Raw genomic sequence first — 21802 nt, forward strand, 5'->3', positions numbered from 1 at the left:
CCCCTCCTGGTCGCCCCCTCCCACAATTCTTCCCCCACCCTCCCTACCCTTCTCCTCTGAGCAGGTAGGGCCCCCCCTGGGTATCCCCCCACTGCCCAGGTGGTTTTTACATGTCCATTTTATAAATGAGTACACCGAGGACCAGCAAGGACTAGCATGTGCCTTATTTAAAGTGAGACAACTGACATATTGTAGATTCAGAATATAAAGTACAGCTCCTCATATCTGGCCTAGGAGAGAATGGTTGAGCAGGCAGAGTCCAGGGCACGGGTAGGAAACCCTGCTGTTGGCTTGCGGGGGGCAGTAGTGTTTTCCATGTAGGACCCCGTGTGCAGGCTGGGCTGGACTGCGTGGCTTTCCCCCTCCTTTCTGCTCATCCTCTGCGAGCTATGGTTCAAACCAGCCTCTCCCATCATTTTTCTGCCCTTAAGCTTTGTCCTCCTTCGTGCCCATTCTCAGAGAACCTCAGTTTACTATATACCAAATGGATGCATTTCTGACACTGTAAAAACGTCTTGACCCGCAAGGATCGTGAGTGACGGTCTGAGCAGTCACTGTGCAGTAATTAATAAAACGTCTTGGAGCAGAGGAAGTCGGAGGTCGGTTGGTTGGTTGGAGGTGACAACTGGAGGGAGGAGTGGGGGGTGGAGCCGTGAGATACGTGGGAGGGGACCTGCCCGTGCTGGGGCAGTGCTGGAGTTGCACCGGAGGAGCCAGCCGTTGGCGTTGCGCATCCATCCACTCCCAGAGTCATGAGTCGTGAGTCCGACCCCAGTGGTGCCCCCACGCGCCCCGGAATTCTGTGGCCTGCAGGCGGAGCCTTGAACGCCAGGCTCAACTCTCTCTTGCCTCTGCAGGAAGGAGTCTCTCGCTTCAGTTTCCCCTGCTGCTGCTCCTGCTGCTGCTGCCGACACCCCCGGTCCTGCCCGCAGGCCCCGGAGTGCCCTCACCAGGTAGGCGGCGCCCTGGATACCCGTGAAGATCCCAAGTCCTGCGCCGTGGGCTGGTCCGTCTCCCTTCCATAGAGACTCCCTGATTCCCCTTTCTGCTCGCGGTGCCGGGGAGTAGGGCATTATTGAGTTTATGGAATAGCGTCCCTGGAGAACGGCTAGGGCCTACCTGGGATCTCTCTGGCACACAGTCAACTGAGATCCGGAGCTGGCAGGGGAAGCAGAGACTGGTTCTTTAACTTCTCACCTGTTCTGTGGTGCGACTTTCCAAGCAGCCTCCGTACTCGCCCCCCACCCCCCCTACCCCCCTACCCCCCTACCCCCCTAGAACTCTGCAGTTTCCCGTGGGGGCTCCTTGGGGAGGAAGCGGCAGACACCAAGGGGAAGGCAGACTGGGCAGTGAGTTCCCTTTCTTTAGCGTCTAACTTTTGAGGAGTCGATCTTACCTCTTAACCTGTCTCCCCAAGTGTAGACACTTGGGGGGGGGCAGGGGAAGAGGCCCCAGCTATTCTGGGAATGGGGAAGTGGACACATAGTGATGAGAAATTGGGGTTCAGTAGGTGCGATAACAGACCCAAGTCACATAATTCATAGTAGCTCAGGGTTTGAATTCAGGACCAACTTAATCCAGACACTCCCAATATCTGCAGTGGTTCCAGAGAAGCCAGTTCTCCTGCTGTTCTGTCCCATTTCTTTCCCTCAGGGCAGAGCCAGCCAGGTTCTAGGAAAGAAAAATAATTCACTCTCCTTCCCATACTCTCTTTCCCTGGCCCCACCTTTCCTTCCTCTCTCTCCGGTTTGGATGCCCATCTGTAAAATGGGGCCAAGAAAGACTTGGGGGAAAGGAGTCCTGGCTTGCTGTTGGATACTACAGGGCCTTGGATACTACAGAGTGGACTGAGAATCACAGTAGGCTTCCTGGAGGAGAGGGTTTGCATGAGAAAAAGAACTGGGGACACTTGTGCTTAGAACAGAGACAGTCTGGGGTTTTGGAAAGGAAGCATTTGTGATCCAGCACTGCAGTTTACCAAGTGTGCGCGCCTTTTTTTCTGGTGCTCACGGCAGCCTTGCGGGAGGTAGATGTGTTACATCCATTTGACAGATCAGAACTTTGAGAGACTGAGGAAGTGGGGCCACTTGTTGGAGACCCCAGCTGATGGTAGAGCCAAGGCTGACATGTTGGCCATGCTGGCTTTCAGTTGCAGAGTGAGCCTAGCTCTCACCTGCCCCCGTATACCCCCACCTCCACCCCGTGAGGTTCAGGTACCTGCCTTCCTTGCTGGGACTCTTTTAGGGAAGGGGTAGAATCCAGCTTGGAGGGCAAGGCGCTGACAGGAAATCTACAAGTGTTCACGTTCATCCCTTCCAGATCCTGCATTTGGCTTGGTGTCCTCCAGGGAGTAGACATGACCTGGTGGCCCAAGCTGTTCCTGCCCAGAGCCACAGTGTCCCCACTACTGATGGTCATAGCACATGTACTGTGGTGGAATTTTTCTCTTTTGCATTCCAAGGACTTCTTCCACGCCAGCCTTTGGCTGGGTCCTGGTGACACAAAGGTCACACAGTCTGATGTGGAGTGATATAGGTCGGTGTTCAGAGTGACATTGGAGTCCACAGTCTGATGGTGGAGACAGGCACCATCAGATTGTTATGTAGGTCAGTAAGGACTGTGGCTAAGGGTGAGAGACGTATAAAGATGTCAAAGAGGGAGTATTGACCCTGTGTGAAGAATCACAGGTTGGAGGCTGCAGGCTGCTTTACAGGAAGATGGCTTCCATCTCTTGATGCTGGGGTGGGGTGGGGGAGATAACATCCTATTTGAGCTCAAGACTGTGCTGGGGATGTACAGTGTTCAGATGCTTGCCTTTCAGTGTGTGTGTGTGTGTGTGTGTGTGTGTATGTGTGACAGGGTCTTTCTTTGTAGCTCTGGCTACACTGGAACTCACTATGTAGTATAGGCTAGTCTTGAACCCACAGAGCTCCTCTTGTCTCTGTCTCCCTAGTGCTGGGATTAAATAAGTGTGCACCAGCATGCCAGGCCTGTTTATGTGCCCAGGGAGAGGGCATGACCTGGTGAGCAGAGCTCTGAGCCAGGCTTAGAAGCCTGAGGCTAGGCTGACTCCTTGAACACAGGCCAAAGCCTCCCTGCGTCTCTCTTGGCTGCTCCTGTCTCCAGCCCCAGCTAGGTAGGCCTGTGGTCCTCGAGGGCCTCACCTTCCTGCTAGAGGCAGCTACTTGGGCCTGCCATGGAGGTGTCTGTCCTGGATCTGCCTGCAGGCATGGTGTGAGGGAGGACCCAAGCCTGGCTACTCCGGCTTGCTTTCCTCTTGACGCCAGGCCCCTGGAGCTTCTGTAAATATTATTCTTAGGGGATTTGGGTGCAGCCTCTTCTGCCTGGTGTGGTCCACACATCCTGGAGAACTTGGTGTTCCCTGACTGTGCCTGTTCCATGCCCTGCTTGGCTGTGAGTCCACATCCCCAACTTTTGGGCCGGAGGACATCTTACTCAAATCTGTGGAGGGGTCTAAGAGCCAGGACACATCTCTGTCAGGGGGCTGTCTGTGGGAATGTGGGTTGGCTGCTCTGGCTTTCAGGTCTGTGTGTTTTGCAGGCATCACCACGGTGGCAGTCCGTCCCCCTGCTTCGTGAGTGGCTGGCACTCAGTGGGAATGGTTGCAGAGTTCTGGGCTGAGGGTAGGGGGATGATGGGAAAAATTTAGAGGCCTGGCTTGGCTTCCCCTAGAGTACAGACAGGGTGGGGAGCCCCTTCGAGATGCCTGCTCTACCTGCTTATGCAACAGACAGGAAAACAGGGGCCCTATGTGTGAAAGGCACGTGTTCATGAGTATGACCAGGGACAGCATTGCTTCTGAGTTCATCTTTCCTCTACCCTTCCTTGGTAGCTGACTTGTGCTTGAGTTTGGGTCACTGAAAGTAAATTAGACTGTGTGCCTGTACTTCCTAGTGCTTCTTAGTTCCATCAAGAAAGATGGGTGGTCTCTGTAGAGAGGTAGAGAGATCACCCCTGCTGGGCAGAAGAGTGGGTTGGCATGGGGGTCATGTAGAGGTGGAGCCAGGCCGCATGATGGCTGCTGAGTGGTTGGAGGTCCGCTTACGGCAGGCAGGAGGCTGAGGCACCAGGCTCTTACATTCATCTTATTCATGGTTCACCTTGAAGAAACAGCATCATCGTTAGGATGGATCGTTAGGACTGTTGTATCCTTCCCCTAAATCCAGTCCCAGACATCCCAGGGTGAGTCAGGCAGGGAGAGGGAAGGAGGTTCAAGTTTTGGTTCTGCAGCCTGGAAGCTGTGGGGCTTGCGTGTCAGCCTCTTGCCTTTTCTGAGCCCAGACTTCCTCCTTGTGCAATGGGAGGCTCGCACGTCTTCCTTCTGGGTGCTGGGGATGCTCGGTCAGTGACAGCCCCATTTTCTCCAGCCCGGGGCCACCGTCAGCATGGACATTGGCACCCGGTCTCCTCTCTACTCACTTCCATATCCCGGAGCTGCTGTGGTTGTTGTCCCTGTCCAAAAGGACTTTTCCTGTCCTGGGGCAGCTGGTGTTTTAAGGAAAGAGAGTTGGGAGGAGGGAGGGAAATCTGGCCACAGTTTGGTTGGAAGGAAGGGCCCTCTTTTGGATTGGGGCTGGGCATGAAAGTCTGGTGACATCAGAAGGCCTCACAGCTTGCCTCAGGGGCTGCTGGGAGGATGAAAGTTTCTCTCTGGCCAGCTAGTTTCATCACGCTATTTTATTAGTTCCACATACATTTGCTAAGCTTCTGTCACTAGCGGTTCCCTGAAAGCTGTGGACCAAGCCCAGAGTGAGCCCAGCCCAATGGAGAGATGGATGTCTGGGAAGGCGTGGCCTTCCCTCAGGGTGGAGAACAGAGAGGAGCACTTGGAGAGCCTTGGGCAGAAGGCAGAGCAGGATTCCTTGGGGGAAGGCTGGAAGATATGTGAAGATGTGTAGTCTAGGTAATGGTGGGGTGAGAGAGGATTGCTGTAGCCCCTCTGAGATTCAGGACCCCTTGAGACTTCCGCTGAGGTAGAAGTAGGAAACTGGGGCCCCTTCCTTCCGTCTCTGCTTTTCGGAGTGTATCATTGGTAAGAGAGCGGGAGGTGGGGGTGGCTAGGCTCACAGCCTGTGTGTGAGCTGAGCTTGACCAACAGATGATCAGAGAGAAGAGTCTCAGGCCTGGCAGGCTGAAGGTGGATCCAGCTCTCTTTGATCTTTCTGGGACTGTGACAAGCTGGGGTGGTGGTGGTGGTATTTGGGGATGTGGATCTCTGGGGTCCTGGCAAGTCCCATTCCTGGGTCCTGCTTGCCAGATCTGCCTGTGGCAGCTTGGAAAGGCTTTTTTTTTTTTTTTTTTTTTTTTTTTTTGGTCCAGTCTTCTTCTCCCCTCCCAACCCCCAGCCTCCCTCTCCTATACTTCTGCTAGAGATCACAAAAATGTCATTGTGGGGTTGTTCAAAGTCACCAGGGCTTAAGCAAAATTATTTGCATGCGTGGCCTGAACGCATAACATCTGCTGGTATGCTTGTGGTGATGGTGGTGCTGGGGCATCTGGAGGCCCCTGGAGGCGGAAGGGAGCCTCTGAGGCAAGGACACAGGCTGGAGGGCCAGGCTCTGCTGCAGCTCAGGCCTTTCGACGCTGGCCTCCTTAATGACTGACAAGTTCATGCCAGGCTCCTCAGACTTCTTGCCACCCTCTTGACCCCAGTCATCACTCACACAGTGTCAAAGTTCCCTATGCTGTTGGCTCTAAGCCCAGAAAGAACCGTGCTCACGGAAAGGATCTCGGCATTTCTGTGAAAGCCAAAGCAAGGGGACCTCCTGCCCAGAGCCAGGAGCCCTGGGTCTGCCAGGCTCTGCTCTGCTTTTGGCCAAGCCCCCATCTCTCCCTGAGCCTCAGTTTCCCTGACTGAGCAGTGCTTGAAGGCAGGGCTGGACCTGGATGTATCACACGACTGTTTAACTTGGTTGCTGAAAAGTTTCTGAGGCCACCGAGATATAGAAAGTGGGTGGCAGTCAGAAGGGTGGGGCTTAGACACGGGGAGGGGCTTTTCTTGTCGGGGGTTCTATGAAGTGGGAGTATAGAGGAAGGGGTGGGTGGGTGGGTGCAGAATTCACGCACTGCTGTCTCAGGAGATTTCGTTCCAGCTAGGCTTCTTGTGATGTCTCTGTGCTGGACTTCCTCAGGATCTTAGAGTATAGACCCCAGCTCTGCTTAGGTCAAGTCTCTGTTTTTCAGGGCAGCTGAGATCTCGGGGTCCCTCTCCTGCTCTCTTGTACTTTCTCTATGATTCTGCAAAACCTCTTTCCTGGAATTGATTGCTGAGTCTGGGGAGGAGGGGTGGGGAGGAAGTAAAGTCACGGACAGTTGGCCCGATATGACCATTTCCTGGTGACCTTTTCTGGCCTTGTTTTCCTCATCTGCAAAGTGGGCATAACGGAGCCTGATCTCCCCTTCCTTCTGCAGAAACAGAAGGCAAGGCAGACCCTGTGTTTCTAACATCTACATGCTCACAACCTGGGTGTTCATCTGGTAGAAACCTTCCCATACCCTGGTCTCTTTTCTGAAGCCCACAAACACGGCCTTGCTACTAGGCTCGGCCAAGGCAGGAAGTGGGGCCCATAGCACATTGTCTTATCAGCTCTTTCCTAGCCTTGGTTCCACCAGCTTGGCTCTGAACTCTTTCCCTGACCACTTCAGTGGTAACAGGGAGAGATCAAGAACTTTCCCCTGCTCCCCCCTCCCCCCCCCAGCACGAGCTAGGCTGGAGGTCCAGGGCAGAGGGCGGGGTTTCCGTCTATGGTGTAGGAGTGGGGCGGGGCAGGTCAGGAGGCTTCTTGAGGGTGTCTCTAATACACGTTTCTCACCCACAGTCAATCCCTGTTGTTACTATCCGTGCCAGAACCAGGGTGTCTGCGTCCGCTTTGGCCTCGACCACTACCAGTGTGACTGTACTCGCACGGGCTACTCGGGCCCCAACTGTACCATCCGTGAGCCAGACCTCCAGCCCCTATCTCTCCCGCTCCCCGGGATCCTCTCTGTACCCCCGCAGCTGCCTTCTTCTCTGGCTATGGCTTCTTCTCCCTCCTTTTCTGGCTTTGATCCAAAGCTCCCCGACGAGGGAGCTCTTTTCTTGGTCCGCTCCCACCCTGTGGTGATTCTTCATGCTTGCTGTCCCTTGTCCTGTTTTGAGTCCTGGCTGTTTCACTCCGAAGGGTACTTCCTGTAGATTCCTCCTTGGTCCCTCTCCTCTCACCACGGGTAGCTCAGGTCTTGCCAGAAGGGGTGGACTCAATGGCTCCCATCATCCCGGCAGCTGAGATCTGGACCTGGCTTCGGAATTCCCTGCGGCCCAGCCCCTCGTTCACCCATTTCCTGCTGACACACGGGTACTGGTTCTGGGAGTTCGTGAATGCCACCTTCATTCGAGAAATACTCATGCGCCTGGTAATCACAGGTGGGTGTGGGGCTGGGCCCTCTGCTATGGGGAAGCTGCCATTTGACAGAGGCAGTGGGTGAAGAAACTATGATTGCCAGATGATGCCAGGGCAGGCATAAGAGAGGCAGGGAAGTGGGGTGTAACTGAGGTGGGAACAGCCTGTTGTCATTATTTTTGTTCTGCAGTGCGGTCCAGCCTTATCCCCAGCCCTCCAACCTACAACTCAGCACACGACTACATCAGCTGGGAGTCCTTCTCCAATATGAGCTACTATACTCGAATTCTGCCCTCTGTACCCAAAGACTGCCCCACACCCATGGGGACCAAAGGTAAGGAAGGGGCCGTGGCAAGGAACTGCCTTGGGTAATGGCAGAAAAGCCATTACTGACCCATTTCATAGATAGGTAGAGCAAGGCACAACAGCATGTCTAGGACCAAGGAAAGGCAGAAAAGGCAACTAAAGTTCTTGCCTAAGGTGACAAAGAAAGTCAGAGTCAGAGGCTGACTATGGTTGTCATGGTACCCCAGGGTGTCTGTCTACTTCATCCTTGTCTGATGATGGAGGGGCTTCTGTTGGGTGGTAACTTGAAGCTGAAGTGGAAGAAGGAAGGAGTAGGGGGTCCATGTTTTGGATGCTAACTCAGCCTGATGCTTTATTGCTACGTTTCCAGGCTCCACCAAGGCTGGGAACAAAGAACACCAATTTTTTGCTCTTCAGTTGCCCAAGACCCATTTGGCCTCCCAGGCCTCCTTTTCACTCTATCTTGAACTGTTAAGAGACTTTTTGTGGTTACCCAAGTCAGAACTAGCCCTATTCACCGCACACAGGGACAGGCTGGTCAATGCAGCACTGCTGTTGCTTCACCTGCTGCCACACGGTGTCGCTGTTGGACACAAGTCCCATACAGCCTTGTAGTCTTGCACACCCTGAAGCTTAGGTGTGTACTGATGTCCCTGCTTGGGTCTCCAGGACGCTACGTTGATGGTTTTCATTCACATGGGTAGCTGCTGTTCCTCGAGTATGGTCAATGCTGCCGAGATATCTGGTTCCTTCCAACCAGGCAGGAATCAATCCTTCCCAATGATGGTTCTTAAGTGTAAGGTAGATACTGTTGCCTCTGTTTTCTTCTGGGGTGATTCCTGTCTGAGGAGCCCAGTTGGCCATGTTAATCCGTGTCTATTGACCCTGAGTCTTCAACCTAGGAGCTCACATGTGCGATGGTGAAGGGAAGCCTTTACCAGGAGGCAGAAGTCCTGTTGCCTCTTTCTGTGAGGGCAGTAGGCTATAGTTCCTCCAACATGGACCTAATTAAGGAAGATCTTTTACTTTGTAATGTCTCGGCAGACTCCTGCGTCATGAGGACTTGTCTTTACCCCAGGGTAGAAAGGCTAACATTGTTTAAAATAGGTAAATTATAGTCAATTTTGTAACTGAAGTTTTACCAGGATTCAGCCATAGTTGTGCATACGGTCTATGGCTATGCTCATGGTATAAGGGCAAGATGTCCGAGAAAGAGCACACACCTGCTCTCTGTTGCTCTCACACTGCTCCACAGGTCCACTGTGTCAAATACCATCACTCTGTTTTATGGAGAAAGACAGTGAGGTTCAGGAAAGAGATGGCTCCTCTCTGCTCACGAAGTTAACAAATAGCATTGCCAGGTGCAAATACAGGTTACTTTGCTCCTGGGCAATGGGACCTATGGTATTTAATTTTAAAAATAGATTTATTTTTATTTTATGTGGACAAATGTTTTGCCTGCATTTCTTGCACTGTCTATGCGGCCTGCAGAAGGCAGAAGAGGGCATTAGATTTCCTGGACCTGGAGTTAGGGATAGTTACGAACTGACACGAGGGTGCTGGGAACCAAACTGGGCCCTCTGGAAAAGCCACCGTGGCTTTTACCCACTGATCCATCTCCTCAGATGCCTAACTTTTTGTTGTTGTTATCTTATTATGGGAAAGCAGAAAGTGCACACAGAAGTTGAGAGGAAAGAAACGTTCTAGTTTCACACTACCCACGGTTACCCAGCCTTAAGGCAGCTAGCCCCGCCCCCACATTTTGATCTCATTATGAAACCCTGGGTGGTTTGGAACTTCCTGTAGACCAGGCTGGTCTTGAACTCACAGAGGTCAGCCTGCCTCGTTTCCTGAGTGCTGGGATTAAATACGTGTTCCACAACACTATTTAAATACGTGCTCCACTTTTCATTTTCTCATGGAGTTTTTTAAATTTAAAATTAATAAACTATTAATGTGTGTGTATGTGTCACTGTGTGTGTGTGCATGTGCGTGTGCATGCGTGCATGCACGTGTGTGTGTGTGTGTGTGTGTGAAAAGACAACTTTGTGGAGTTGATATTTTTCCTGTTACCTTTGTGTGGGTTTGGGGCTTGAGCTCAGGTAGTCAGGTGCCAGGTACTTTTATCTTCTGAGCAGTCTCACTGGCTCCTTCTTATGATTTTGAGATACAGTCTGTCTGTGTAACCCAGGCAGGCATTTAACTGGATGTGTTCTTGCCTCAGCCTCCTCAGTGCTGGATTATGGGTGTATATTTGTAGGGGATTTAAAAACAAATTCCAAATACTAGGCCATTTCCTTGGTAAGTACTTCAAGGTCTTTCTTAATTTTTTCTTTTTGGTAGAACAGGTTACAGACTAGTAAGGAGGGAGGTTTGTCTCTGGGGAGGAGCCTCTGGCCTTCCTGCTTGGCCTAGTTTGCCTAGGAACTTCTGGGAGCCCAGCAATCTTCAGGGCAGGAAGGTCTAGGCATCTGTCTGCTGTCTTTCCTCCCTCCCCAACCAGGGAAGAAGCAGTTACCAGATGTTCAGCTTCTGGCCCAACGGCTGCTGCTGAGAAGAGAGTTCATTCCTGCCCCGCAGGGGACCAACATCATGTTTGCCTTCTTTGCACAACACTTCACCCACCAGTTCTTCAAGACATCTGGAAAGATGGGGCCTGGCTTCACCAAGGCCTTAGGCCATGGGGTGAGTGTGCAAGGGGCAGCTCAGGTGCCACATGCGGGCCATCGCCAGAATTCATGAGATCTGACTGGGCTTCTCTCCCACCTCAGATAGACCTTGGCCACATTTATGGAGATAATCTGGAGCGACAGTATAACCTGCGGCTCTTCAAGGATGGGAAACTTAAGTACCAGGTAGTGCTGGCTTGGGATTGGGACAGTGGGAAGGATCTCCCTTGTTCTCTCTCTCTTATAAAGATGGCTGGGTAGGCTCATTGAGGAGCTACCAGAGTGAAGGTACCTGGGAGGACAGAGAGTAAAGACTGTGAGGAGTTAACAGGGCAAAAGCAGACAAGGAACGGGATGGACAGATTCCCGTGGCCTCCTGGGGATGCTTTCATTTCCTTAGCTGTCCCACTTCCTGGGATGGGCACTATGATGGAACTTGTAGACGAGACTGAGCATGGACCTTGCCATCAAGTTCATCAGGGGTCACATTATAGGAATGCCAGGGTACAGGCAAACCACTGTCCAACAGATCATGTACATGACTGTCAGGGTATGGGTGAACCACAGTGCATCAGGGGGTCACATATAAGACTGTCAGGGTCCGGGCTGTGGCAAGATTTCTTGTGTAAACCAGAGCTGTCCAACAGTAGTATGAGCCTCATATGTAATTCAAATTTCCTAGTGGCTACAACAACAAAAGTGAAAAACAGATAAGATGGATTTTAATAACATACTTTGCTTGGGCTGGTAAGATGGCTCAGCTGGTAAAGGCACTTGCCACCAAGCCTGTCAACCAGTGTTTGATCCCTGAGAGAGAACTCATTGCTGCAAGTTAGCCTCTGACCTCCACAGGTTTGCTTTGATACCAGGGTGCTCTATGGCTCTGCACACGGAAAGAAATAATTGTAATACAAATTTAAAAGGTTTTCATTGGAGGTAGCTCTCTCTAGATTTCATAAAATTTGTAATTGATTAAGTAGATTCACCTACCCAGTAGCTGAAATACCAGCTTTAAAAATTTAAAACTATAGGGCTGGAGAAATGAGTCAGGGGTTAAGAACACTTGCTGATCTCAGAGAGGACTTGGCCCTGGTTCCTGGCATCTACATAGACGCTCTCAACTACTGCAACTCTAAATGATCAGATGCCCTCTTCTGGCCTCTGTGGCCATACACTGGAGACATACATACATATATACATACATATATACATACATACATGAATGTATGTGTATGCACATACATATATATGTACATATAAAAATAAACCTTAAAAAGGAAAATTTAAAACAGAATCAACTAAAATCTAAACTAAATGAAATAGAGGTCTTCAGTCTAGTCAAATTTGGAGTCTTGGGGCCACAGGTAGCTAGTGGCTTCCACGTTGGAGTCTGGAAACCTGAAAGAACTGAAGGAAAATCCACTGGGGCATCTTCAGAGCAGAGAACTTTTCATATAGCTTGGCAGTGTGTGTATTTCGTGACTGGATGAAGAAACCACCTGATTACTCCTGTGGTAACTGCCACCAACCAGTTGGTACCATTAGAGGGCCTGGAGGCTGGGACTGCTCCCCTAGGACGTTAGCGTTTCGAGGGAATTGAGGAAACCAAGACAGGCCAGGGTCATCTCCTCCTTGCTCCTCAGGGAGTTTAGCTGTGAGAAGGCTTGGAGGCAGCAAGATCCAGGGATTCCTAAGAGATGTCTGAGTGAGAGGACGGGAGCTACGGTGGGCGATTTAGACACCTCTGGAGGGGTATGCTGTATGGAGGCTTCTCTTTCTCTCTCTTTAAAAAGCTGTGTACTGATTACTGTGCACCCAAGAGGTAAGGTCAAGGGTCAGCTTAGGGCAGGCACTTAGGGAGCTGCAGGCAAGTGGGCTGAAGTAGTAAAGCAGGAACATAGGGGCTGGCTGTGGAGAGCTCCAAGAGGGATCTTGGAGGAGGGCCGGAGTCAGGTTGCTAGGCGGCCTCATCCCACAGGTGCTGGACGGAGAGGTGTATCCACCTTCCGTGGAACAGGCGTCCGTGTTGATGCGCTACCCACCAGGTGTCCCGCCCGAAAAGCAGATGGCCGTGGGCCAGGAGGTGTTTGGGTTGCTCCCGGGGCTGATGCTCATTTCCACGATCTGGCTGCGTGAGCATAACCGCGTGTGTGACCTGCTGAAGGAGGAGCATCCCACGTGGGATGACGAGCAGCTCTTCCAGACCACTCGCCTCATCCTTATAGGTGAGCACGCGCCCCCAGGAGCAGGAAGGCAGGCAGGCTGGTCAGGATCCTGGTGTTACAGAGTCACAACCTGAGCCCAAGCCAGGTTTGGCTACCCAGGCTCAGTAAACAAATTACAACACAGGCAACTTAATAACGAAAAGCAGGAGAGAGAGAGAGAGAGAGAGAGAGAGAGAGAGAGAGAGAGAGAGAGAGAGAGAGAGAGATTGAGAGATTTAGCTAATGTGTTCACATTGGTGAGAGGGACCGTCAGTCGCTGGTGGCTAAGACCTCAGGCCCAGGTCTCCAGGCTGTGGCTTCAGTTCCTACATGTGTTGATAGAAGGATTTGCTATGAGGCCTTAGAGGGAAGAAAGCTCTGAGTTCATTTGATTGGTCAACTCAAATCCCAATTTGGTTCCCCCTTGTGCTGTATATACCCAGTTTGGCACTAAAGTTCTCAGCACACCAGCATCAAACCCCAGCTTACCCTATCCTCAGGAACCCCTAATTTCTCTCTCTCTCAGTCTATCAACCTTTGTAGAATTTGGTAGATTCTAGGTGACTCAGGGACAAGATATTTTTGTGTCTCCTACGAGGGTGGGTCCATAACCTAAAATGTCAGACGGTTTCCTGCCAGGACCCTGACACCTCTGTCCAGACCATGCTCTCCTTGTCTGAGTCACTACCTCTGGGCACAACTGGGCATGGCTGGTTCCAATTATAGAGCCTAATTCACTGGCCTCTGGAAGGGTTGGGCACTGGGGGTAAGAATAGTCTGAGGGTGGACAAGCTGATTCTTCTGAAGTCTGTATCATACAGACCTTTACCAGAGAGGCTGAGTCTGTGGCTAGAGGTTGCCCAGCATCCTGCTGTGTGAAGACATTGTTATCAGAGTTAGGACTTCAGCCAGCCCACAATGGCATGGCTGAGGTTGCCAGTCCTATGCCAGCAGCCTAAGTGCCTCTGGTGTCCCCTCCTCCCATGACCAGATGCATGGTCATATGGAAATCCCTTGGCGATTAATGGAGCCTACAGTTTACAGGCGAGGAAAGTGAGCTTCGGTGAGACAGATAGCTTGACTCAAGCCCAGACGCCTACATACTGACAAGTTAGGATCTGAGCCCAGTTCTGCTAACCGCAAGTCCTGTGGTTCCAGGTCAGTTTACTAAAAAGCCAGTTTATCTGTTGGCTGATTGGTCCAGATAACAGTTTCCGCGGACTGTCCAGCTGGCCGGTTTTTTATATTGTTCTGGAATGCTTACTTCTTTCTTGGTTGTTTGCTTTGTATATAGCTGCTTCCTAAGGGATTAAAGGGAAACCCTTGCCCATGAGATTCTGACACATATTATAGCGCATGAGAAATATATTACATTCAAACAAATGCTCAGGGCTGGGCTCCCCAGCTGTGTGGCTTTCTTTGGCTGCCGCAGCAGCTGTCAGATGGGCTCTCTGATGCCCTCGTCCCTCACAGAGGGTTCCAGAGAAATGACATTCCTCACTAATTCAACATTGGACTTTTATATCTTTCAGAGTTTCTCAGCTTAAAAAATTTTTTTTTGAGACAAAGTCTTTTCATTTAGACATTCTGACATCAATTTTGAAACCCTCCTGCCTTAGCACCTCCTATGCCCCCACGGTCTGGGTTTACAGGCTTACACGACTTCTTCAGACCCTTGTCATGATCTATAGGAGGGAGGCTACATGAGGGTTGGGAAAATGGTTCTTTTTACCCTTTAATTTATTTTATATATTTTGGTATTTTGGCCTTCATGGCTGTGTACCAGGTGCCTGCCTGGTGCCGGTGGAGGTCAGAAGAGGGCATCAGATCCGCTTGAACTGGCGTCACGGATGGTTGTAAGCCACCGTGTGGGTGCTGGGAATCGAACCTGGTTCCCTGGGAAGAGCAGCCAGTGAGCGCCCTTAACCCTGGAAGCCAGTTTTTGAACGACTCCTTTCCTGGGTCCAGCACCTTCCCTTGGAGCAGCAGTGCCCTTGCCTGGGTCTGTCAGTCGAGTCTGAGACAGTTCTGTTTTCACATCCCCTTACAAAGACACAAAGCAGAAGTGACCTGGGGGAATAAGTGAGCGGCAGCCCCAGCAAGGAGATAGAAGCAAACGCTTCTCACGAGCTGCTCCTTTCCCATGCATCGAGCGCTGCTGACCTTGCTTCCTATCCCCCTCCCCTCCCACCCACCAGGGGAAACCATCAAAATTGTCATCGAGGAGTATGTGCAGCACTTGAGTGGTTATTTCCTGCAGCTCAAGTTTGACCCGGAGCTGCTGTTCCGAACCCAGTTCCAGTATCGCAACCGCATCGCCATGGAGTTCAACCATCTTTATCACTGGCATCCGCTCATGCCCAACTCCTTCCACGTGGGCTCACAGGAGTACAGCTATGAGCAGTTTTTATTTAACACTTCTATGCTGATGGACTACGGTGTTGAAGCGCTGGTGGATGCCTTCTCTCGCCAGAGGGCTGGCCGTGTAAGCTTCAGAGAAACGGAGGCATCAGGGGTGGGGGCTCTGGGATATAACAGACCTGGTCCAAACCCCGGTTTCTTCATCTGTGGAATGAACACAGTATTACTTCTGCAGGTGGTTATAAATATCCCTTTTCTGGATTCTCTCATTTAGACGACAGTACCAGGTTTAATTAGTTACTTTCATGTTTCAATGACAGAAACGACGCAAAGAAAGAAAGGTTTGGCTCACATTTCAGGGGCATGGCAGTCTGTCAGTGAGGAGGCTGTGGCAGAGTGGCCCAGTCTGTGTGTGGCAGCAGGAGCTCAAGGCAGAGGCTGTTCCCATCACAGCAGAGTGGGAGACAGTGAGTTGGGAACCAGGGGCTGAGCTGTAACCCTCAAAGGCTGCATTCTGGTGACCCGATTGCTTCAGCGTGGCCTTGTCTTCTAAAGGCTCCAAAGCGCCCCCAGTAGTGCCAGCATCTGAGGAGCCAGTACTTAAAAATAGAAATCTATGGAATACATTTTAGGTTCAAACCACAAGCACGGGCATTACTCCAGATGCTCGGGGATATATATGGCGGTGAACAAGATGGACGTGGTTCCTGGACCCTGACCCTTTGGCATTCACGCTATAGAAGAGAAACAGTCCTGTGACAGATAGCATCATTGGGTAATTGTTGTGTATTAGGGACCGTGACCAGTGCTTTCTAATGTCCTCAGAATTCTAAGAACATGTTGAGGATCGTAGTATAGAAAGCCATGCCCCCTTCCCCTCCCCCCTCAACTCTGTGAGCCAGTGTTAGGGTGTCGGTAAAGCGGAGCTGGTAAAGATGGGCAGGCACTTCTCATGTAGTGTTCTATACAGAGAAGATGGCATGTGCAAAGGCCTGAGGGTCAGAGGGCATACCCCCTGAGGGTCAGGAGGACCCTATTAGGAGTCCTTTGTTGTAACCTTGGCAGACGTGTACATTTCTTGGGATTCCTAGCCACCCTCACTGAAATGTCCCCTTCTCTATATTTGGAGACATCCCATTCTTCACCTCAGCTCTGTGGATCTTTCTCGTCTTCAGTCCTCTGTTTCTCCATCATCCTTGTCTCTCAGCCCTGTTGGGAAACTGTGGTACCTAGTGGATTTAGATTTCCTTCTGGCAATTTGACTGCAATTAGCATTAGCTTGTTGGCAGATTTCTGCCTTTCTGCTCTCTGTGGCAACATGGGTGTGGGAAGAGATAGTAGCCTTTGTGTGGGGCTATGTGGCTGTGTGGGACTGTGTGATAGGTTTGGGTTTTGAAATTGCCAGAAAACAGCAGGTGTTGACTCTCAGGATAGTAAAAAGGAGCAGAGACGGACAAAGCAGGACTTCCTCTGATGATCATTGCAGATGGCTACTGTCTGGGGATGTTGTCACGGGACTACACTGTGACACTGTTTTGCTTCTGCGTCTCCTTTATTTCACTGCAACCATATCAGATAGATGCCCTCACTTTCCCTATTTTTGCATATTAGGAAACACAAACTTAGTCTGTGTGCCAGGGTTTTCCAACAAAATGCCTCAGAGTGGAAGGCTTAAGGTAACAAAGACATATTCTCTTACTGTTAGGTGGCAGCAGGGCCATGCTAACACTCTCAGGGGGCTCTAACAGGGGACCTGTTCCATGTCTTCCCCATTGGGATCCCACAGTTTTTGGTATTTCTTGGCTAGTAAGAAGGGTCACTCAACTGTCTGCCTTCATCACCTTGTCACATGGTGTCATCTCTGTGTCTCTAGTATCATTTAAAAGTGACCACTGGGCTGGGCACAGAGGCACACTCCTATAATCCCAGCACTCCGGAGGTACAAGGAGGAGGATCAGGAGTTCAGTGTCATTCTAGTAACAGGGCGAGTTCCAGGCCAGCCATGGTTACATGAGACCCTGTCTCAAAAATCAAACACAAACAAATAAGGCATTCCTTCTTGGATTAGGATCTTCCCTAATGAAGCATGACTTTATTTTCCTATACCCATGAAGACTATATAGTTCTCTTATCCATAGAGAATGCATCCTAAGATACCTCCTCCATGGATGTTTGAAATGGTAGAGTACTAAACTATATATATATATATATATATATATATATATATATATATGCTTTTATTCCTATACATGCAAACTGTGGTGAAGTTTAACTTATAAATTAGTACAGTAAGAGACATAGTAATAATTGTAATACAATTTTCTGTAATAGTGTGTAATGTGGTCTTTCTCAGTGGTGTACTCTGCTCACCCCTCTTGGGATGAAGTGAGTTGACCTTGTGTTTACACGAGGACATGGAATGTGATGAATGACACAGGTATATGATATTTAGTTTACTGCATAAGGGTTACCTGGGCGTAGCCCTCAGTTATCAGGACCGTTGACTTGATAACTAACAGATGCTCAGTGATTGACAAGCCAGGGAACTTGTGCAGTACAGACACGCTGGACAGAGGGATGATTCACATCCTGGGCAGGATTGAGAGAGAACTCATTAGATTTCATCACACTACTCAGAATAGCATGCAATTGAAAACTTCAGAATTGTTTGTTTCTGGAATTTTCCATCAAATATTATCAGATTGTAATTGCCTGTGGGTGACAGAGAGTAGGCAAAGCTAAGCCACCAATAAGGAGAGACAATTTTCAGCTCAGGTCATGATGGTGGGTGCTGTAGGTTAGATTTCAGGGCATCTTTGAGGGGCACAAGTCCAGCCACACAGCTTGGGATGGGTAGGGCTGGGCCTGATGCCACCCACTTTCTGCATGCTGTTCCAAGCTTGCTCTGCTCTGAGCCAGATGATTTCAATTCAGCTATGTTTTTCTTTCCTGCTCAATTATACTTGTTCTATAAAAAGAGATCTCCATCTCAAGCATTAACATGATTATTTCAGGAGAAGTAGAACTTCCTTAAAACTGATGCTCCTCAGTTATTATGACTTTTTATGGGCTCATGTGTGTGTGTGTGTGTGTGTGTGTGTGTGTGTGTGGTCAGCTTTGGGTATCACTCTTCAGGAGGTGTCCACCATGTTTCTCAGACAGGATCTCTTTCTTACTTAGCCTGGGGCTTGCCTAGTGAGCTGGGCAGGCTGGCTAACAGGCCCTGGAGATCTGGAATATTCATTTTCATGGGGACTTTTTTTTTTCTGTTCAATAAAGACTGCAGTACCTGTTGGTATGATTCCAAGGAGTTCAAGTTACTGGAGAGTGAAACGTTGCACACTTCAGTGTTGAGGAAGCAGGGATGCTGCGGGCCTCTGAGGAAGAACAGCAGGGTAGGGCTAGAGCCAGACTGAAGCCTCACGATCTTGGGGCTACACCACATTCTGTCTGGGTTCAGAGAGAAGTGAAGCCTTGGAGTTCTTCTCTTAGACTTTACACAGAACAGTGTAAGAGTTTGGCCTGATTCTGAGACTGACAGCGTGCTCGTCTCTTGCAGATTGGTGGGGGTAGGAACTTTGACTACCATGTTCTGCATGTGGCCGTGGATGTCATCAAGGAGTCCCGAGAGATGCGTCTACAGCCCTTCAATGAATACCGAAAGAGGTTTGGCCTGAAGCCTTACACCTCTTTCCAGGAGCTCACAGGTGGGTAGCTGCGTCCTAGACACAGACTTTGCCCTTGAGGCATGTCCGGAAAATGAAGGTGATCACAAGCAAAGAGACTGGGACGATGCAGGTGGCCAGCGCTAAGGCAGGGCATTGCCAGGGAAGACAGTGAATGTGACAGTGGCCTACTGGGCGAAAGACACCACCTTCCAGGTGGGTGTGAGGGATAAATAGGACATTTACAGGTAGAAAATAGATGGAGGGGCACTTCAGGTACAGCAAGGGGAAGACAAAAGGACAGAGGTGAGAAAAGTAGGTACTCGTCTGGGAGTGAATAGTCGTAGATGTGAGCAAGGGCCTTGTCTTGAGAGATGCTGGGTAGCAAAGGGAGGTTGGCACTGCACTATCATCTCAGACGGGTCATATCCTCTCTAGTTCCTAAGTACTAAAGAAGACGATAGAAGTATCTGGTTGGTTAGGGTTCAGTGGTTGAGAATTTGCCCAGTATACAATAGGTCCTTGGCTTAACCCCTTGACAAAACAAGAAAAAAATCACATACACATTCACACACACACACACACACTCATTTACATACTCACACAGAAATATACATGCATAAGTACTTACACATACACTGTCTCAATACAAACATATACACACATACTTATACCTACAGATATACTCATATACACAAACACACACTCTCATGCATACTTACACACATTTATATGTGCGCGCGCACGCACACACACACACACACACACACACACACAGTTCTAGGGCAATAGGGTAGGGCCTGGGCATAGGTAAGGCCTTGAGATCTTACTTGAAGGGATCAAGACAGGCTGTTTTCTTCATGTTATGATGGCCCAAGAATTAAGTCCAGAGAATGGGGTGAGTTGCTTGAGGTCACAAGCAGTTTGAGGACAGATCTAGACCTCTGTCCTTTTTTTGTCACTACATAGTCCAGGTTGAAGGGCCTATTTGTTCTTTCTTTCCTGACTATTCCGTGATGACTGCAGGTCAGATTTTAAGATGTTTCCTTTAGTTGCTCAAATTGTTCTTCTGTAGTCTCTGTCATCCCCAGAGAAAAACTCAATTCAGAAGCTTCCATCCCCAGGTCAATCTTAACAAAATCATGAATGACTGTCCTCTTGCTCCACAGGAGAGAAGGAGATGGCTGCTGAGTTGGAGGAGCTGTACGGTGATATCGATGCTTTAGAGTTCTACCCAGGGCTGCTTCTGGAAAAGTGCCAGCCCAACTCCATCTTTGGGGAAAGCATGATAGAGATGGGGGCTCCCTTTTCCCTCAAGGGCCTCCTAGGGAATCCCATCTGTTCTCCAGAGTACTGGAAACCCAGCACGTTTGGTGGTGATGTTGGTTTCAACCTTGTTAACACAGCCTCACTGAAGAAACTGGTCTGCCTCAACACCAAGACCTGCCCCTATGTTTCCTTCCGTGTACCAGATTATCCTGGAGGTGACGGGTCTGTCTCAGTGAGACAATCCACTGAGCTCTGAGGGGCCTGGAAAGCAGCCTTCTGGAGGGAGGAGTTTTGTTCCTGAGGAAGACAGTCCTTGATGTGGGTTTCCTGGCTTGGCATTGTGAGAGCTGACGTTGACATTTGGAACTTTGGGTTTCACCCTTGCCTAGAATATTGTGATTTTGCCATTTTAGGATGCTGAATTCTTTGTTAACTACAAAAGTTAGAGTGGTTTTATCTGGATCCTCAGAACTTGGCTCCTTGTTGGCAACCCAGAAAGTCAGATTTCTGGTTGATTTGGAATATAGGCTTAAGACTTTATATTATAGGGCAGAGTGTGGTTGCACACACCTTAATCCCAGCACTTGGAAGGCAGAGGCAGTTGGATCTCTGAGTTTGAGGCCAGTCTGGCTTATATAGTGACTTCTAGGCCATCTATGGCTGCATAGTGAGACTATTTCTCAAAACAAACAAACAAACAAACAAATAAACAAGCAAACAACTTTAGAATGTAGAACTCCTTCAGAAATCCCTTGAAAGTTAATGGGGACCTTCATTTTTCTTCCTAGAATCTGGAGGTCCCTTCAGAACACTGACTATATGACAGGTGACCCAGAAGGTCCTGTTCCTGGTCAATGATCTATAACATAGGCCAAAACATTCCCGACTTGAATGTCTAGAATGTGAAATTGGCTCATTTCCCTGTTCAGTGAAATGGACACAGAACAAAAGAACCCAATGTCCGGTAAGGATTGCCTTGCCCAAGTCTATGTCTACACCAAAGAGCAAGGCAGTAAGGCGTTCTTGGGAGCCACACTTAGACTCTTCCCAAAGCTGTGGAGGGAACAGATGGACTTATCTATGATCTTGGTTGGAAGCCACCACAGTTCTATCCCCAGCCAGGTCTTTGCTTGTGGCAGCTGTTTCTCATGAAGCTAATAAAATTCTCTTTCCAAAGTTGCTTGTTATGTGTCTCTTTAAGTCTTATCTGCAGGTGAACACTGCTGAGGCTCTCCTTTCTCCCACAGGCTAGGTGTGCTAGAGGATCAGTGTGAGCCTTTCCAAGGGCAGGCATCCCAGGAGCTTACCCTTGTATGTAAGCCTTATCTTTGATGCTTCATTCCTTCCCTTTGGGCCGTACTCTGCCTTTGTCAGTCTGTTCACCTAGAATACCTAACTCCCAAGCCCTAGAGATGTAGCATCTAGTTTCTGCCAGCTGATTAAGTTGATATTTTCGTATAGTGGAGTGGGAACAGCTGGGAAGAAGAGCACACTACTCTAAGCCAACTTTGCACACCCAGTTCTCACTTATCGTCATCTTGACAGCCTGAAGTGGGTGCGATAACCCTAGATGGGACTCCAGAATGGCCAAGTGACGTGCCAGTCCCACATGACCTAGGACCAAGCTTGGAAGCCAGCTCTTCTCCCTCCTGGGTTGGCTCTGTGCCAACCCTGATCTTGCCTCTCTGGTCAGTATCAGAGGCTTGGGAGTGGCTTTTACTTTATGTGCTGGCTACGTGTTTACGAGCAGTGTTTATTTCTCCAAGTGCTGCATGTGTACTGGGTACTTTGATGGGCACACAGCAGTGAGTAGACATACAGATGTGGTTACTGCTCTTTAGAGCTCTAATTTCAGTGGGGAGGGAGAGCAGACAACAAATACCACAGGGGAGATCCAGCAGTTGGCACCCTGACTCTCTAGTCCTGGC

The 21802-nt window shown here is 49.8% G+C and overlaps 1 protein-coding gene across 2 annotated transcripts; it reads left to right on the forward strand.

Moving 5' to 3' along the window:
* The first annotated feature begins 645 nt into the window (after positions 1-645).
* Ptgs1 (prostaglandin-endoperoxide synthase 1) lies at positions 646-21050 on the forward strand. 2 transcript variants are annotated; one of them, XM_052182358.1, is made up of 11 exons: positions 646-759; positions 858-953; positions 6840-6956; positions 7283-7423; positions 7591-7734; positions 10210-10391; positions 10478-10561; positions 12354-12600; positions 14778-15064; positions 18500-18647; positions 19775-21050. In XM_052182358.1, exons 1-11 carry the CDS (start codon positions 753-755, stop codon positions 20128-20130), a joined length of 1809 nt encoding a protein of 602 aa, XP_052038318.1. In that variant the 5' UTR covers positions 646-752; the 3' UTR covers positions 20131-21050. The 2 variants fall into 2 exon arrangements, with proteins under 2 accessions (XP_052038318.1, XP_052038319.1); XM_052182359.1 differs by lacking the exons at positions 646-759; positions 858-953 and adding an exon at positions 4849-4924.
* The last annotated feature ends 752 nt before the right edge of the window (positions 21051-21802 follow it).

The sequence above is a fragment of the Apodemus sylvaticus genome, chromosome 5 (genome assembly GCF_947179515.1).
Source record: "Apodemus sylvaticus chromosome 5, mApoSyl1.1, whole genome shotgun sequence".
Classification (NCBI taxonomy): domain Eukaryota; kingdom Metazoa; phylum Chordata; class Mammalia; order Rodentia; family Muridae; genus Apodemus; species Apodemus sylvaticus.

Excerpts from the sequence above, each read along its gene's own strand:
- Ptgs1 (XM_052182358.1), top strand. Across the intron at positions 10,392-10,477 it reads CCAAGGCCTTAGGCCATGGG|ATAGACCTTGGCCACATTTA; the intron begins GTGAGTGTGCAA and ends CTCCCACCTCAG. Across the intron at positions 15,065-18,499 it reads CTCGCCAGAGGGCTGGCCGT|ATTGGTGGGGGTAGGAACTT; the intron begins GTAAGCTTCAGA and ends CGTCTCTTGCAG.